The sequence below is a fragment of the Physeter macrocephalus genome, chromosome 14 (genome assembly GCF_002837175.3).
Source record: "Physeter macrocephalus isolate SW-GA chromosome 14, ASM283717v5, whole genome shotgun sequence".
NCBI classification, from domain to species: Eukaryota; Metazoa; Chordata; class Mammalia; order Artiodactyla; family Physeteridae; genus Physeter; species Physeter macrocephalus.
In genome coordinates this window covers 21,145,284-21,164,702 of record NC_041227.1, presented here as the reverse complement: position 1 = coordinate 21,164,702, position 19,419 = coordinate 21,145,284, and the positions used below count along the sequence as shown (strand labels likewise).

The 19,419-nt window shown below is 37.5% G+C and overlaps 1 protein-coding gene across 3 annotated transcripts in view; it reads right to left on the bottom strand.

Moving 5' to 3' along the window:
* The window catches only part of SAMHD1 (SAM and HD domain containing deoxynucleoside triphosphate triphosphohydrolase 1), a 67,506-nt gene that overhangs the window by 26,141 nt on the left and 21,946 nt on the right, over nucleotides 1-19,419 (bottom strand). For all 3 annotated transcript variants that reach the window (XM_007116777.4, XM_007116779.3, XM_007116778.4), the window contains 7 exons: nucleotides 11,938-12,053; nucleotides 9,760-9,830; nucleotides 5,728-5,886; nucleotides 4,671-4,771; nucleotides 4,391-4,499; nucleotides 3,477-3,568; nucleotides 1,968-2,083 (listed from right to left, as the gene is read on the bottom strand). In XM_007116777.4, the coding sequence (XP_007116839.1) occupies nucleotides 1,968-2,083; nucleotides 3,477-3,568; nucleotides 4,391-4,499; nucleotides 4,671-4,771; nucleotides 5,728-5,886; nucleotides 9,760-9,830; nucleotides 11,938-12,053 (764 nt within the window). The remainder of the gene's footprint in view (nucleotides 1-1,967; nucleotides 2,084-3,476; nucleotides 3,569-4,390; nucleotides 4,500-4,670; nucleotides 4,772-5,727; nucleotides 5,887-9,759; nucleotides 9,831-11,937; nucleotides 12,054-19,419) is intronic.

The following is a 19,419-nucleotide window of genomic DNA, read 5'->3' as shown; positions in this document are numbered from 1 at the left end:
AAGAAACTATAAACAAGACAAAAAGACAACCCTCAGAATGGGAGAAGATATTTGCAGACGAATCAATGGACAAAGGATTAATCTCCAAAATATATAAAGCCTGAGAAAACCATAGTTCAAAAAGAGTCGGGCTTCCCTGGTGGCGCAGTGGTTGAGAGTCCGCCTGCCGATGCAGGGGACACAGGTTCGTGTCCCGGTCTGGGAGGATCCCACGTGCTGCAGAGCAGCTGGGCCTGTGAGCCATGGCCACTGAGCCTGTGCATCCGGAGCCCGTGCTCCGCAACGGGAGAGGCCACAACAGCGAGAGGCCCGCGTACCGCAAAAAACAAACAAACAAACAAACAAAAACAAAAGAGTCATGTACCACAATGTTCACTGCAGCTCTATTTACAATAGCCAGTACACGGAAGAAAACTAAGTGTCCATCGACAGATGAATGGATAAAGAAGATATGGGACATATATACAATGGAATATTACTCAGCCATAAAAGAAACGAAATTGAGTTATTTGAGGTGGATGGACTGAGAGTCTGTCATACAGAGTGAAGTAAGTCAGAAAGAGAAAAACAAATACCATATGCTAACACATATATATGGAATCTTAAAAAAAAAAAAAAAGGTTCTGAGGAACCTAGGGGCAGGACAGGAATAAAGATGCAGACATAGAGAATGGACTTGAGGATACAGCAAGGGGGAAGGGTAAGCTGGGACAAAGTGAGAGAGTGGCATGGACATATATACACTACCAAATGTAAAGTAGGTAGCGAGATATGGGGATATATGTATATGTATAGCTGATTCACTCTGTTATACAGCAGAAACTAACACACATTGTAAAGCAATTATACTCCAATAAAGATGTTAAAATAAATAAATAAATAAATATCCACAGCTTGCTCACATTGCCTTATAATCTCTTCTTCCATTCCTATCCACACAACAATGGGAGACTAGTGTAGCTGCTATGATGTTATTAAAACAAAACACAGAAACATTATCCCGTATAAGTAACTTTGTCATCAATCCAACCCAGATTAATTAACAAGCAAAAAGCAAACTCACTTGTCACCTTATAAACTGTAAGTACTGATGCACAGTGTTCTCAGTGTACACCAGACATTTGATACAGGGAATCACCACTTCACTTCTAATCTTTGATTTAGTTATGATTGGAAAATGACTAAAAATTTACAAGTGTAATGGGGACTCTCTATATTATATGTATATAAAATAAAATCTAGCAGAGATGGAGCAGGAAGTTGATCTTGGTTGTGCCTGAGGCCATTCAGTTTCTGTTGTGCTTGCTTGGTTCAGAACCTCCAGCCTTTCCACTGATTCTATCATGTTGTTTTTAGTTAAGCAGAGACAGTTTTAGGATTTGCAACTAAGAACTCTGACTGGTACACGCTTTTTGGTTTACCTCTTTTGCTTTACTGATCTTTATTTCTCAGTCTACACTTTCCCACATTAAAGAATCAGCTGCAACCCCTCACCTCTCTTCCTTCACACCCTAAGCTGTAGAGTTTGTTTCTGCTGATGTGCGGAGAAATGTTTCCCACATCCTGTGTTTTGCAACAAAAATCATGTTAAAAGGGCAGGTTAGCTTTTTGATACTGGTATGGTATTAGTCCAGCTGTATTGTAAGTTAAATAATAATTAATATTGAGTACTTATGTGCCAAGTACTATTCTAGGTGCTATATGCCTCATTGAAGCATCACAACAAAACTATATGCTAGGTGTCATTACTCCCATTTTAGATGAGGAAACTAAGGTTCAGAGAGGTTAAATAACTTTATTAAGGTTACCTTGTTAGTACAAAGCAGAGATAAAACTCAAATCCAATAGTATACAATCACTTTAGAAGCTAAATACATTGGAATGTTTGGAAAATAACTCATCTGCAATCCAGGGAAAGCTTATACTTTATCTGAGATGGACCACCTATGTTACCTTCTAGTTCTTACCTGTCAGCTTAGTGAAGGCTTCCATGTCATCAATTGCTGTAGAAATGTGATACTTGTTTCCTTCAGAACCTGTTATCTCTATGTAAGGGTCTGCTTTGAGGAAGGCATCTGTAATCCTAAAGATCATTTTATAAACATTTATGTTTATGAGAAAATTTGAATATTTGCTTTATGCCTTGCTTGAAGTTAAGGAAATATTTCTACTTTAGGGAAATAAAATCTTGAGACACAATGTTCTAAAGACAGCTGCTTCTCAGACTTACAGATATAGAGAAAAAACTAGTGGTTATCAGTGGGGAGAGGGAAGTGGGGAGGGGCAATATAGGGGTAGGGGATTAAGAGGAATAAACTATTAGGTATAAAATAAGCTACAAGGATATACTGTACAATGAGGAATACAGCTAATATTTTATAATAGCTATAAATGGAATACAACCTTTAAAAGTTGTGAATCACTATATTGTACACCTGCAACTTATAATTTTTAAAAAAGCAAAAAAAAAAAAAAAAAAAAAGACAACTGCTTCTCAATCATGCTAAATAAATCCATGGTGATTTGTGAACTACTACATTTACTGTGTTCCAAGCATTATAACAGAGCTTTAAATACAACATCTTATTTAATCTTTCCAACTATAAGATAGGTGTAATCAGCCTCAATTTTACAGATGTAGAAATTAAGGAATTTTCATTTAATCAAGTTAGGAAGAAGTGATACCAGGCTTTGTACCTACATTTCTCTGATTCTCCACATTAAAAACAAACAAAACAACAAAATCTCTTACCGAAGTGACAACCATACAAATAGGAGAAAGAATACTAACTAGTGTGCTCATGAGAAAAGACGAGGAAAAAAGTAGAAAAGAAGGTAAATTTTCTCAACACAAATGTTAAACATGAACATGAAAGGCTTAAAATACATCAATTTAAAACTATTTTAGAGACATGGAATTAACTTGACTCACACCCAACTTTTGGTAATTCCTCATGGGGTCTTTGAGTCACACAGAGACCTGGCTGTACTTTTCTGCTTTGGCTCTGACTGGATTAGGGAGAAGAGGTGAAATTCCTGTAGGTGTTACTATTTGCTACTAATTTTGATAATTGACAGGGTAAGGAGAGACATTAATCTTAATCTTTAAAATTCATTTTTGTCATTAATTTCAGAATATCAATTATCCACGTCCCACCTCTCACCTCCATGACTAATATGTGGTACCTAAGCGACTACCTGTGCGGAGGTCTAAGCCATCCCAGCGTGGCCTCCTTCCTGCCTAGCCTAAACCCCGTCTTCTGCTTGAATCTATCCTCTTTACCCACTTTCCTCCTCACCTCTAACGAAGTTCACTTTATGCTAGTTTTTGTTTTATTTGTTTATGGGAACCATTTTAAGTTTGTTCACTTAAAATTCACTTGAATTTACCTAGAAATCTCAACTTGACCCAAGTATGATACTCTAGCAAAGCATCATGGAAAATTTTATAGGGAAATAACAATCGAATTTCTTACATTGTATCAATGATGTTGCCAACTTTGTGTTGATAAGCTCTGCGATGCAAAGAGTTGCGTGTGTGGAACATGTCATACAGGTTTCCAACCTCCTGCAGAAGAATGTGGAACAATGTAGGATCAGATTAGGTTCCCTTGTCAGTAGACAAGTATATAAGTCAAGGAAAAGGGATGGTGGCATAAAAAAAGACTAGGCACAGGGGCTACTTCATTAAAACCCCTGAGCCCACTAAGAAAGAGCAAGGCAGATTCATAAAACTACTAATTTGCAACTTTTGTTCTTAGTAAACCAAAATCTACTGAGTGTTTTAACTCAGTGACACATTCTGTTTTAGGCATCTTAAATATACTCTTTAAATTTCCCAATACCTCTAGAAATTAGGTATTATTATTCTTATAGTCTTCATTCTCAAAAGAAAGACCTTCTACAGTATAATACTGTAATATTCTTTAGTTACATGATTCTAACCTAGCAGGGGACCTAATGATTTTAGGATTTTAACTACCATGAAACACGTAATATAGTGATGAAGGATAATACTCAAGCCAAACTTCCTGGATTGAAATTCCAGTTCTGCCATTAATTGTATGTCTTCTCTGTGCTTCAATCTGCTCATCTGTTAAATGGGATAATAACAGTATCTATTCCATAGGTTGGATAAGGATTGAGTTAATCCCTCTAAAGCACTTATAACAGTGCCTAGAACAACATTCAATAAATGTCTATCATAATTTTATTATTATTTAACAATGCAGTAGAAGTGAAAAGAGCCTTAAGATACTTCCAAATGCTAAGCATGAAGTAAAGAGATTGACAATTTACCAGGTAGTGATTTTTCCAAATTAGTTAAAGGTTATTTCTAGATTTCACACTAGGAACTATACCTTCCTCGTTGTTCTCTGACATAGCTTACCTTTTCTCTAGTACAAATGTGCTTCCTATCATTTACCTCACAGACACGGGCAAACTTAATAAAGCGCTTGTAATCAAAATTATTTTGGATTCCAAGATGATGGCAGTCCCTAGAATGATTCCAAAGCAGAGAAATGAAATATTTCAACAAAGTAAACTGTACCTTAAATAGCAACACTAAATTTATACAAGAATTTTATTTTGTTTATTTAAATAAAAATTGTATATATTTAAAGTATATAAGGATTTTAACCAACTTTTCTGAAGTGTTCAGTGCATACCTGGCAAAATAATCCCATTTGTCCACATCAATGCCATTTCTTTTATTGGCCACTATCTCATAAAGGAAGCTTTTTTCTTTAGGACGCCCTTTATACAGCCACTGGAAGACAAGAAAACCCACTGAAAGTTTTAGGATAGGAGCCAAATCTATTTGTAAGCAAAGCAAAGCAACTGTATTAATCTGAAAAATATAAACAGATATTTGAACGGGAAGGTTAGGTAAGTGAGAAGGTTCTACTCATTCCTTCTTCCATTTAATTCCTAAATTAGTAGAAAAGGGAAAAGAAATGCTAAAGTGTGATACCCTGTTAATACTAAACCTTGTGCCTTCGGAAGGATCCTAACTCTATTACACTTCCCATAACCAACAAGCTTTCTTGTTTTCTTTGTTTAAAATTTTTTTAAAAATATAAGATCTAATTATGAACTAGTAAGAATGTTCCTTATAGGGCTTCCCTGGTGGCGCAGTGGTTGAGAGTCTGCCTGCCGATGCAGGGGACACGGGTTCGTGCCCCGGTCCGGGAAGATCCCACATGCCCCGGAACGGCTGGGCCCATGAGCCATGGCCGCTGAGCCTGCGCGTCCGGAGCCTGTGCTCTGCAACGGCAGAGGCCACAACAGTGAGCGGTCCGCGTACCGCAAAAAAAAAAACAACCATATTTCCCTCTGAACTAATTCAACTTTTTTCTAGGTTTTCACATATCTAAATATTTCAAATATGTTAATTTTAATGAATAAACAAGACACATACTTTTACATTTTCCAAACTAAGTTACTTTAGGCTTCTATATAAAATACTGCATACATATTCATTAAAAATATTTATATATGTATTTTAATTTGGGGGATAACTTCTGAAGAACTCAGTTAAGAGCTGGAAGAACTATGTAAGTCTTTTATTTTTTGCATTAAACAGTAGAAATGTATCACATATTTTATCATTTAGTCTCTCTAAAATAGTCAAATGTTACCTCTTCAAATAGATCTGAAGGAATCAAGCAAAGAGACTAGATGAAAGGAACCAGTCAGTTCAAATTAAGTTGTACACAAACTTACCTTTGAAGAATCTTTGACGGGTGATTCAGGTGGTCCTGTAATTTGTTCCTTGATAAACCAAATATCTTCTTCAGGGATGAGACCATAGTGTTCCATGACATCTCTGAGTCCGTTAGAATTAACTAGGTGCTCAAACATCATAATCGAGCCCTGTTCATGCTGGGAAAAGTCAGCACAGTATGGTCTGTTGTAGACTCTAGTCCATCAGAGACCCCTGATTATTTAATTCTTGGCTCCAGGTAATTCAGAGATAAGGTTCTAATGCATGTTAATTATCAAGTTTTCAACTACAATCTTACAGATATTTTAAAAAATCTGTCAAATTTGTCTACATTGGGACTCCCCTCATAGTCCAGTGGTTAAGAATCCTCCTTCCAATGCAGGGGATGCAGGTTCTATCCGCCGTCAGGGAACTAAGATCCCACAAGCTGTGGGGCAACTAAGCCCGCGTGCTCTAGAGCCTGCGTGCCACAACTGGAGAGCCCGCGAGCTGCAACGAAGAGCCTGTGCACTACAATGAAAGATCCCACATGCTGCAACGAAGACCCAATGCAGCCAAATAAATAAATAAATACCAGATGGGACTGGAAAAAAAAAAACTGTCTATATTTTACCAGTCTATAAACCTTTACAAACTAGGTTCATCATTATTACATAAATATATTTAATGAGATATAATCATTTATAATACATAAGTATTGTACAGTATAACTGAATATTACCAGATCATAAAGATAGAATAGCGCTTTTTTTTTTTTTCTGAGATGTACCACTTGCAGAATCTTAGTTCCTAGACCAGGCATTGAATCCGGGCCCCAGCAGTGAAAGAGGTGAGTCCTAACCACTGGACCACCAGGGAATTCCCAATAGAATACCATTTTAATGAATATCACTATAAAATTTAGTTGTATTGTTTCATCAGCTTTGGAATTTGTGAAGATACAAGTTCTGTTAGCATTTCCATCTAATGATAAAAAGGGGTAATTCCAAACTTGCCAGTAAAAACAAAAATGTCTCAGAGCCCTGAAGTCAAGATCTGGGCTGGAATCTCAAATTAGACTCATTTTACTCATCTGTCTCTGCTTGCTCATTTATAATCATTATAAAGATCAAATGGCCCCCTGGAGGGAGACATCTGCCCTATCACAGGTCTCAGCAAAAACAAACTCAAGAAACATGAAAACAAAACCCTGAATGGTCCTATATCTATTTTTTAATTGAATCAAGATATATATTAATTACATAGAGGAAAAACAGTAAGTTTATGAAATTTGGCAGCCATTGCCTTAATAAGGTGATTGAAGTTAATATTACCAGTAATGGCTTAAAAAGATCTTATATGCCTCTGATGGGATACACTAAGAAGGTCACAATGTGGCATTCTGCCAAAAACAGATAGTCTGACAGTATGAGGAAACCGAAAACCGAAACTCAAAGTGAGGGGCAATCCACAAAATAATCTTCCTGTATACTTCAAAAAATGACAAGGTCATGAGAGATAAAGATGGAAGAATTGTTGCAGATCAAAAGAAACTAAAGAGAAATGGCAACTAAGGGTAATGTATGATGGATCAGGACCAAAAATGGTTTTCTTTCCCCTTTTCTATATGGACAGTTGTTGAAATTTGATAGAAAGTCTGTAAATTAGATAATAGTACTGTATCAATAATAATTTCCTGATTTTAATAAATGTACTGAGGTTAGGTAAGAGAATGTTCTTGTTTTTAGGAAATACCCACTGAAGCTTTAGGAATAAAGGGGCATGCCTACAACATACTTTCAAATGGTTCAGAAAAAAACTTACACATACAGAAAAATTCAAGTTCCACAAAGATAGCACAGACAATAATAACTAAAATTATAAGCAACTTAGAAGTAAATATAATAAAAGATGTATAAAACCTTTATGGAGAAAATTACAACATTTATAATAGAAGAGCAAAAGGCCAAAGATACCTAATAAAAGAAACAGCTGTCCTACCAGCTATCAAGACTTATTATAAAGAAGTAACAATTATGAAAAGTGTGGAATGGAACAGAATCCAGAAAGATTCATCATTACGGAAAGTTAAAAAAATGTTGGGGTTGGTATCACAGAATCAGTGGGGACGGTGGTAGAGCGTTTGACTGCAGATCACTGGGGAAATTCAATAAACAATTACCCATATTAAAAAAGAAATCAGATTTCTACCACACATACGCAGAGAAATAAATTCCCATGAGGTTAGGACTTACATGTTAAAGGCAAAATATTTAAAGAAAAAGACTTGGGAATGGCTGAGTAGATCTTATTTAAATCGACCTTGTTGGAGAAAACAACTATTAACTCTGGACAACTTCCTGAAGGTATTGGATTATGACCAAAAGCAGGCAGATGTTAGAGGGAAATAAACACTTGGAAGAGAAAGGCAGTGGGCAATATTCCAGTTCTTTTATGGCTTTTAGCCTGAGGGAGGCCCTAAGGCTGCAGAACTAGAGAGAAACTATCCATCTTACTAGGTTGAAGAACCAGAAATACTTCATCAAAATTTAAAATTTTCGTTCTCAAAAGCCACCTTCATTAAAGAAATGAATTGGTAAGTCAGAGACTGGGGTGGGGACGGGGACTATATTCACAATACATGTATCTGACTATATATATAATTACTCAAATTGATAACTAAAAGGCAAACATTCAAATTTTTAAACTGGGTAAATGGAAAAACTCTTCACAAAAGATGATTTTCAGTGACAAAGTACAGGAAATGGTACTCAACATACCACAGAGGATGCCAAAAAAAAAAAAAATCCTATAAGAGACCATTTCACTCTCATTAGAAAGAATAACTTAAAAAACTAAATGTTGGTGAGGCTATGGAATAACAGGCACTCTCATATTGCTGGCAGAGTGTAAAATGGGAAACGTCTGGTAGTTGCTTATAAAGTTAAGTATCCATCTACTTGATGACCCAGCAATTCTACTCCTAGGTAAGGAGAAATGAACCTAAGACAAATGAAAACATTTTCCATAAAAATCGTGTACAGTAACATGCATAGCATCCTTATTCGTAATAGCCAAAAAAATGAAAACAACCCAAATTCTACAAAAGGAGAAAAAATAAACAACTCGTAACTTATTCATACAATGGAATACTATCTCAGCAATGAGCAGGGACTGACAACTGATGTATGACACACCAACGAATCTCAAAATCATTATGTTGAGTGAATAAGAGCAAGACACAAACGAGTACCTATTATAGGATTCTACTCTTATCAATTCTAAGACAGGCAAAACTAATCTGTTTATAAAAATCAGAAGGTGATGGTGGGAGGGAGATGTAGGAACTGACTGAAAAGGGTCACAAAGGAATTTTCCAGGAAGATGAAAATATTCTATATCTCAACTTGGGTAGTGGCTACATGGATGTATACATTTGTCAAAACTCACTGAACTGTACACTTAAGATCTGTACAACATACTGTATATGAATTACCTTTAAAGAGAGAGAGAGAAAATAGTGGTTGACATGTAAGAAGTGTTCAATATGTATTAATACCTTTTTCTACTCCAAATATAGTGTGGCCAAAAATAGGAGTTGACCTAACTTTACTTCTCAAAAATTGATTCCAAAAATACAAGTCAGTCACCTGCAAATCTCTAAGTATAAAATGAACTTAGCTGGTGTTAGCTACTTCATGGTCATACAAAATGAGTCAAAGCCAGAGTCAGCCTTTTATTTTTTATTTTATACTAGTGTGATAGAGTAGAAAGAGCATTAAATTAGCAGCCAGGAAACCTGGTTTTCTAGTGCTGGCTTTATCATTTAACAACTTTGTGATTTTTGGTGCATCAATACAGCTCTATGAGTTTCAAGTTCCTTTATACTTACAAAAATGGAGATAATGATTTCGTCCTTAGAGATTACTGTGAGGATCAAATGAAAGCATTATATATAAACACCCTGAAAAACTGTAAAAGGAAGAATACTTTAACACAGCAGTCATTGCTTAGTCTTTATTTTATTGACTATTAAATATATGAATACATACCGTCCATTTCACATCTGGGCGAGCAAGTGGAATAAATCTTCCATCGAACATATGAGAAAATGGCCCATGACCTTAAAAACAAAAGCAGCCTTAGAACAAGAAAAATGTTTGTAAATTGGTAAAAAGTAAATCTTTTTAGTTAAACTTGAATATCAATAGAAATTAATAATCTATAAATACATCACAAAAAGGAACAAATCCTTCCTTCCTATTTTCTAAAACAAGAGAACAGGAAGCAGAACAATACAGGAAAGTAAGCTCTCCATTGAGGGGTCTCTGAGTCACCAGAGTTTACATAAATCTGATGAAAGGACAGTTTTGTGTAACTAAAGGAATGTTAATGACAAAAACTTTTGGCTTCTTCAGATTATATATTGGTAGTGTTAGAACAGCAGTTTTAAGACAATCCACTAGGGTTAGGAAGAAAATATTAGAACTTTATTACACTCAACCTTTAAAAACATCTATTTTTATGTATATTTTATAATGTATGCAATTTGTTTTATAATAAATATATACATATCAGGGTTTATCTTGGGTTTTTACTGATGATATGGGCAATCAAAAGTGAAGATCACTACTTTATCTTATTCATAAGTGATCTTAACATTCCACAACATCTAGTAATATGAAACTTTGCTGAGGCACAACTCTGGAATTATCAGAATTTCTGAAGGAGTTACAGTTGGCCCTCTGCATCCGCAGATTCAATCAACCTTGGACAAAAAAATATTCAGAAAAAAAAATTCCAGAAAGTTCCCAAAAGCAAAACTTGAATTTGCCAAGCTTGCTGGCAACTATTTACATATAGTTTACATTGTATTGATATTATAAGTAATCTAGAATTGATTTAAAGTACATGGGAGGGTACTTCCCTGGTGGCGCAGTGGTTAAGAATCCGCCTGCCAATGCAGGGGACATGGGTTTGATCCCTGGCCCAGGAAGATCCCACATGCCGCGGAGCAACTAAGCCCGTGCCCCACAACTACTGAGCCTGCGCTCTAGAGCCCGTGCTCCGCAACAAGAGAAGCCACCGCAATGAGAAGCCCATGCACTGCAATGAAGAGTAGCCCCCACTCGCCGCAACTAGAGAAAGCCCGCACACATCAACGAAGACCCAAGGCAGCCAAAATAAATAAATAAAAATAAATAAATTTTTTAAAAAAATAAAAAAAATAAAGTACATGGGAGGATGTGTGTGGGTTATATGCAAATTTTATATAAGGGACTTGTGCATACAGGATTTTGGGGATTTTGTTTTCTTTTGTATCCACAGGGGGTCCTGGAACAAATCCCCTACTCTCTTCCCTGATGGATGGGAGAGGGAGCCTACCTGGACCAGCCCTGGGCCTTTTTGCATGTTGCAGTCTGTATACAAAGGCTTGTTACTATAGAGCTCAGACTCCTAGAAATTGGCTAAAGTTTCCAATGATTCCCTCTCAAAATACCAAAAATCTGTTAAATGTATGATCTAGGGCTGACACTGGTCCTACTGAAATCTCCAAGGGGACATGCTGAAGGGAGTGCCCTATGCCTTTAAGTATCTGGCTACAGAAAGCTCCCTTTCCCTGCACTGAGGGCACATGCAAACTCTTAGGATCCTCCAGCAGGTAGGAATAAATTACAAGGATAGGGGAAAAAACTCCTGTGATAAAAGAGAACAGTCCTTTTTCTCTTTCTTTGACCATGGAAAAGGATGATATTCTTCTACTTGGATTTAAGTGGCCCAAGACCTCACATGGGTCAGGGAAGAAAAGGAGTTCTCTAAATCTGTTGTTAATCTGTTAGAGCAGATTATGTATTCTAGGTGTGAGAAGAATAGATTTGACAAATTATCTAAAGGAAAATGGCAACTTTATTTCAACCAAGATAAAGGAAAAATCAAATTCACATCATCCAACACACAGTAGTCAGAAAAAAATCACTATCAGAAAGTCCCTTCATATAACCTGCAACAAAGATGTTTAACATGGGAAATTCACTGAAAGACTACAAAAAAAATAGCAATGCTTTGGGCTTATGAACCATTCTAGAAAGAAGCAATGGCACATTTACATTAATGTTAACTGAAGAATTAAAACACAACTTTCATATTCTCCTAGTTAGCTGGATTTTTTAATTTCAAAGAGAGGTACCATGTGGTTTTACATTAGAACTGTGGCTCTTTGAACTGCTTACCGAGATCATGACAAAGACCAGCGATCTGAACACAGAGCATATCTCGTTCACTTATCTGCAGCTCTGGTTGTTTTTCACTCAGTTCACGAACTAGACGTCCTGCTAGATACCCTACGCTGCAGAGTGGAAAAAAACAAAACAAAAATGAAAAAGTTACTCTTCTGTTTGAAAGATGAGAGACTGTTAAGATTTGTATTTGTCCTTGATAAATACTTAAGGAGGCTGTGAATTAGACTTTGGGTGAAGGAGCCTTCCCGGCAGTTTGAGTGTAAAAAGCCCTCTTTTTCCCTTTTTGTTTCAGAGTCTACCTGATTGAGCTAGCTATAGGCTCAGTCTCAGGTCATTGTGGGCTGTATTACATTTCTGATTTGTAGAGATTTGCAAGACAAAGACAGTTGCTTTTAATTCCCCAAAGAACTGCTCTGCTGCCTAAATGATTTTAAAAGATTGATTTGCCCAACTACATTTTCTTTAATTTGATTATTATTAGCTTCTGAATATTAGCCCCTAGTTTTACATTATATTGTGTGGGTTCAGGTAACCTTACTGAGTTTTTTGTTTTTTGTATATTTAAATTAATGTTTTCTGAGGGGCAGATTTACATACCCTGTCTTATAATACCAGGCAGGGGAAGCATTCCCCAGTGAGACATAATGTCTACACAAAATATAGTGAGGCAAAAGAGATATAAACATCTTATATTAAGCCCACTTAAATATACCTACTTTTATAAACTGTCATTTCAATTCAATCAACTCTTACACCTTTAACTTTAGCCTCCATTAGGACCGCATCAACAAGCTGTGGTCTTACAAGGAGTCCTAGAAACTTTCCTTTTTATTCTCTGGCTATTTTATCTATTTTTGTATAAAGGCTCTCGGTCTCCAGGGAGGGGTTGAGCCAAGGGACACAGGCCTTTTAAAAAAAATCTTTAACTTGATTAATTGGCCTAACTGTTGCCCCAAACAATTGTTCAAACAGGTATCTCAGTGTAATTTTCTTCCAGCCTTTTAAGTGTGTGTGTGTGTGTGTGTGTGTGTGTGTGTGTGTGTGTGTGTGTGTGTGTGTGTGTGTGTGTGTATTAAACTGGGGTAAAGAGAATGGACTTCTTCGGGGCCCTGAATGTTGGGGACCAATAAGATGTCCCCTTGGCCCATCCAACCCTACATAGTGTTGTATAAAAACCTTAGTTTTAATCTCATTACCAACCATTTTATTTATCCCATTTCTTAATAACCATCTAAAGATTTTTATCCTGTTGGGACAAGTCCCTTTAAAAGTTCCACCTTCTTGGGAAGAAGTCTCTTAACTTTCCCCTCAGCTTTTTTCCCCTATTAACCAACCCAATTAACATTAATTAACCTAATGTTTTTTATTAGCATCTGTAAGGTCCATTGAGGGTAACCCTAGAGACTACAAATAAGGCTTCCCAAACTGGTTTATTTTTGTCTCTTTTAAACTAAGGGAGTACTGAAATTGGGTCATTTGTAGAGACGTGTATGGATCTAGAGACTGTCATACAGAGTGAAGTAAGTCAGAAAGAGAAAAACAAATACCGTTATGCTAACACATATATGTGGAACCTAGAAAAATGGTACAGATGAACCGGTTTGCAGGGCAGAAATTGAGACACAGATGTAGAGAACAAACTTATGGTCACCAAGGGGGGAAAGCAGCGGGAGGGTGGGGTGGGTTGTGATGAATTGGGCGATTGGGGTTATGTATATATTGATGTGTATAAAATTGATGACTAATAAGGACCTGCTGTATAAAAAAATAAATAAAATAAAATTCAAGAAAATAATAATTGGATAAAGTCAGTGTCAAGATAAATTCAACACCTATGTTAAGTCCACAAAATCAAGAAGAGATAAAAAAACAAAAAACAAAATACTGGGCTTCCCTGGTGGTGCAGTGGTTGAGAGTCCGCCTGCCGATGCAGGGGACACGGGTTTGTGCCCCGGTCCGGGAGGATCCCACATACCGTGGAGCGGCTGGGCCCGTGAGCCATGGCTGCTGGGCCTGCACGTCCGGAGACTATGCTCCGCAACAGGAGAGGCCACGACGGTGAGAGGCCCGCGTACCGCAAGAAAACAAATAAAAAAACAAAAAAAAACAAAATACTGAGTATAGCTCCCTGTGCTATACAGTAAGGTCCTTGTTGGGTATCTATTTTATATATAGCATTGTTGAACTAGATAATATGGTCTCTATTCTTAATGGAATATGTGGTGAATTTACAACAAAAGGTAACATTTAAATTAATGCAATTAAATCCACAACTTAAGACAAAAAAAATGTATCAAATCATGTTGTACACCTTAAACATACACAATGTTATATATCAATTATATCACGATAAAGCTGGGGGAAAATGAAATATTCAACTTTTTTTAAAGTTAAGAAAAAAAAACTAAAAATGCTAAAAAAAAAAGGTAAATAAATAAATAAACTGAGGGAGTTCTTAAGTTAGCCGTTTTATATATACTACCATCTTCTACTTTGTTTTTTTATAGGTAAAAATAAAACAGCTGTTTGTAATGAGAGCTCTCTAAAAAATTTACCAATTTACCAAGTTTCTCCAATTTTAAAGGTTCACTATCTGGTCATTGATGAATAGTATCTTAATAGTGACTCAAACCAATAAAATGCAAGAGTCGTCCCCACAAGAGAATGCAAAGGATGCAGCCTTCATAAGATCTGGAAATTTCCTCCCCCAAACAGCCTAAGAGAGTAAAGTCCTTCGTTGTACAGGTGGTTGCAATGAAGGTTGAGATGACAAAGGCCCCTTATGGGCTGGGACCCCTTATGACAAATTCTCCTGAGAGTTGACACAGCCAGACAAAAAGATTGCTCAGAATTCCAGTCTATTTGACTGGTTGCCAAATGTACACCATATGTGTACCTCCTGGGTAGCAGAGACCAAGCTCTCAGAACACAGGAGAAAAAAAAAAAAAGCCTAAGAAGATCAGGTAGAACATTTACATCTCTAAGACACAGGTAGAGAAATGCAAGTTCTCCCAGAAGGGCTTTTGTTTCTTTAAGTTCAGAATTTTGAAAAGATGTTTTATCAAGTTGGATTTTTCTAGCTGCATATGAAAAAAAAATTAATTTTGGAATGTCAAAAGAACCCCAGTTTGGCCATTTTTAGGATGAGCTTTAATTCCCAATTAAGCAAGTACTTGCAAGTACAAATTCTGTACGTACATAATAAAAATTTCCCATTGTCTGTCAATTGGGGTAACCCATCAGCGTTTTTTAACTGAGCAAAATCTTCCCAGTGTCTTTCAAGTGAGGATAACTCACTCTGTCATTCGACTGACCAAAATCTTCCTAATGTCTTTCAACTGAAGATAACCCAGGTACCTCTTTTTGAAACTAAGTTCAAGGAAAACCTACTCCTCCAGTGAGAAGTTTAATACCACCAAATAAAACTTAGGATCATAAGTGAATAACATGAGATCCAAGATCCAGGAGATACTCATCCAAATACATCTGGACTCACTGAGGAGACAGGCGGGCACAAGAGGCCTCTGCTAGTACCAAGGCTCCAGATCCTCGTAAAGTTCAGGCAAAGGAGAAAAGTTGGCTCTGGATCCCTTCGTGGTCACTGAAACTGTCAACTGAAGAAAAACACTACCTAAAAGTTGCAAGTTATGTTTTATTCAGAGATCTTACTGAGGACTCTAGCCCGGGAAACAGTCTCAGACAGCACTGAGGCATTGTTCCAAAGAGGTAAGGAGGAACCAGGGTATATAGGAGTTTCTGGTGGAAAAAAAACAAAAACAAAAACATTTAGTTCAACATCAAAAGACTAGTGCTAATGACAAAAACCAGTCACCTCAAGTTAATAATTTTTAGCATTTTCCTATGTATGGGAAGATGCAAGAGTCTGGGGTCACTGAAATTATTCCTTAGATATTCATCTGATCTATCTAGGGCCAGGACGCTGTTTTTCTCCACCCTGAGCTCCCCTCTGGGTGCAGCATTGGGGGCAGCTGCAGTGGCTTGATGGCTTGAAGGCGGGCAATATTTGTTGTTTACTAGAATGACAGGTAACATTTTTTTTGTCCACATTTGTGATTAGCAGTAATCTTTTTACACTTGACCACATGTTTTTCCCAGCAAAAAAGTTCACATATATACTGGCTCCTCCCTTACCTCTCTGGAGCATTTCCTCAGAGCTATCTGAGAACTCCCGGGCTATAGTACTCAGTAAGGTCCCCAAATAAAACTTAACTCATAACTTTCATATCATGCATTTTTCTTTCAGTTAACACTCAAGAACTTCAATATGTTTTTCAACTGTTCTAATATACCTCGAGGGCAACTTAACAGAATAGTCTGTTTCAGAACTAGGCAGAAACACACAGATTCCCAAAAGCAGGACCTCTTGACTCAGAATCACTTATCAATAGGGAAATGCAAAATCAAATCACAGTGAGACACCACCTCATACCCATTAGAAGGGGTTTTTTGCTTTTTGTTTTGGCTGCTCCATGCAGCACGCAGGATCTTAGTTCCCCAAACAGTGATTGAACCCGTTCCCGCTGCAGTGGAAGCACAGAGTCTTAACCACGGGACCTCCAGGGAAGTCCCTAGAATGTCTATTATAAAACAAAACAAAAACTAACAAATTTTGGCCAGGATGTGGAGAAATTGGAACACTTGTACACTGTTGGTGGGAATGTAAAATGGTGCAGCCACTATAGAAAACAGTAGAGCAGTTCCTCAAAATATTAAAAACAGAATTACCATATGATCCAGTAATTCCACTTCTGGGTATATACCCAAAAGGGTCTTGAAGAGATATTTGCACATCCACGTTCATAGCAGTCATAATTGCCAAAGAGGTGGAAGCAACCCAAGAGTCCGCAGATGAATGAAGGGATAAACAAAATGTAACATATACATACAATGGAATATTATTCAGCCTTAAAAAGTAAGGCTATTCTGACACATGCTCCAACGTGAGTGACTCTTGGGGAAATTATGCTAAATGAAATAAGTCAATCACAAAAAGACAAATACTCTATGAAATCACTTATATGAGGTACCTAGAACAGTCAAATTCATTAGAACAGAAAGTAGAATGCTGGTTACCAGGAACTGGGGAGAAGAGGAATGGGGAATTGTTATTCAATGGGTACAGAGTTTCAGTTTTGCGAGATGAAAAAGTTCCGGAGCTTGGTTGCACAATAATGTGGATATATTTAACACTATTGAACTATAAACTTAAAAATGGTTAGGATGGTAAATTTTATATTCTGTGTATTTTACCACAATTTTTTTTAAAAGCAGAACTTCTGGTGTTGTAATGTTTACAACAGATTGTAGATAAGGTGCTCAACAAATGTTAAATACACTTTTAGCATTTCCACCTAAAAGTACTTCCTGAATGAATACAATATCTTTCTTGCCCCCTAAACTCTGAGCTTCACAAGGATAGAAACAGTTGATATCTTGTTGGTTTGGTAGGCACTAATAAGTTTTCAATAAATATTTGTTGATGAATAAATAAACATTTGAGTAGATGCATGTGTTCTGGCTAATTAAAGATGCTTCTAGGGGCTTCCCTGGTGGCGCAGTGGTTGTGCGTCCGCCTGCCGATGCAGGGGAACCGGGTTCGCGCCCCGGTCTGGGAAGATCCCACATGCCGCGGAGCGGCTGGGCCCGTGAGCCATGGCTACTGGGCCTGCGCGTCCAGAGCCTGTGCTCCGCAAGAGAGGGACGCCCACATCACAAAAAAAAAAAAAAAAAAAAAAAAAAAAAAAAAAAAAAAAGATGCTTCTAAACAAACAAAACCAAAGTAACACAGCAGTTTCCCCTTATTATTGGTTTCACTTTCCTCATTTCAGTTACCAGCAGTTAACCATGGTCTGAAAATATTAAATGGAAACTTCCAGAAATACACAATTCATAAGTTTTAAATTACACTTCATTCTGAGTAGCATGATGGATTATCACACTGTTCTGCTCCATCACAGCTGGGTCGTGAATCATTCTTTTGTCCAGCGTGTCCCACACATTAATCACTTAGTAGCCGACACAATTATCAGATTGACTGCTGAGGTTTCACAGTGCTTGTGTTCAAGTGACCCTTATTTTACTTCATAATGGCCCCAAAGTGCAAGAGTAGTAAAGCTGGCAATTCAGATGTGCAAAGAGAAGTCGAGAAGTGCTTCCGGTAAGTGAGTGAAAAGGTCAAAATTCTCAACTCAATAAAGATAGAACAAAATTGTATGCTGAGGTTGCTAAGATCTATCATAAGAACAAATCTTCTACCTGTGAAATTGTAAAGAAGGAAAAAGAAATTTGTGCTAGTTTTGCTGTTGCATCTCAAACTGTCAAAGTTACAGCCACGGTGTGTGATAAGTGCTTAATTAAGATGGCAAAGGCATTAAATTTGTACAATAAGATATTCTGAGAGAAAGAGAGAGGGAGAAACCACATGCACATAACTTTTATTGCACTGTATTGTTATAATTGTTCCATTTTATTATTAGTTGCTGTAAATCTCTTATTGTGCTTAATTTATAAATTAAACTTTATCACAGGTATGTATTTTTAAGGAAAAAACATAGTATAAATAGGGTTTGGTAGTATCTGTGGTTTCAGGCATCCACTGAGGGTCTAGGAGCATATACCCCATGGATAAGGGGTGGACCACTTACACTGTGAGTACTTCATGAAAATCTAGATAACTGTCCGATTCTTCTGGGCCTATGTCCACCTGGCTCTACATTTTATAATGAAAAAGCAGGCCAGGGACTTCCCTGGTGGCACAGTGGTTACCAGCCTGCCAATGCAAGGGACATGGGTTCGAGCCCTGGTCCGGGAAGATCCCACATGCCACGGAGCAACTAAGGCAGTGTGCCACAACTACTGAGCCTGCGCTCTAGAGCCCGCGAGCCACAGATACTGAGCCCGTGTGCCACAACTGCTGAAGCCCGTGCACCTAGAGCCCATGCTCCTCAATAAGAGAAGCCAAGGCAATGAGAAGCCCATGCACTGCAATGAAGAGTAGCCCCCACTCGCGGCAACTAAAGAAAGCCCGCGCGCAGCAAAGAAGTCCAAACGCAGGCAAAAAAAAAAAAAAAAAGAGCAAAGTCTCAACTATGCTGTATGTAACAGAGGTGCCACCTTCTCTAAGCTTGTGAATGCTTTTCTGATTTACACGTTTCCTGATAGGTAAGAAAACAATGTGGTTTTTTTGAATGATGTGGTTTTAAAGGGCAATTATGTAAAAGACTAAATAGGCAATGTAGGAAAATTAAATAATCAAACTTACAAAGTTAGTTATATCAGTAACCAACCCTATTAACTTTGTTTTGTTTTGTTTTTGTTTTTTTTTGCGTTACGCGGGCCTCTCACTGTTCTGGCCTCTCCCGTTGTGGAGCACAGGCTCCGGACGCGCAGGCTCAGCGGCCATGGCTCACGGGCCTAGCTGCTCCGCGGCATGTGCGAGCTTCCCGGACCGGG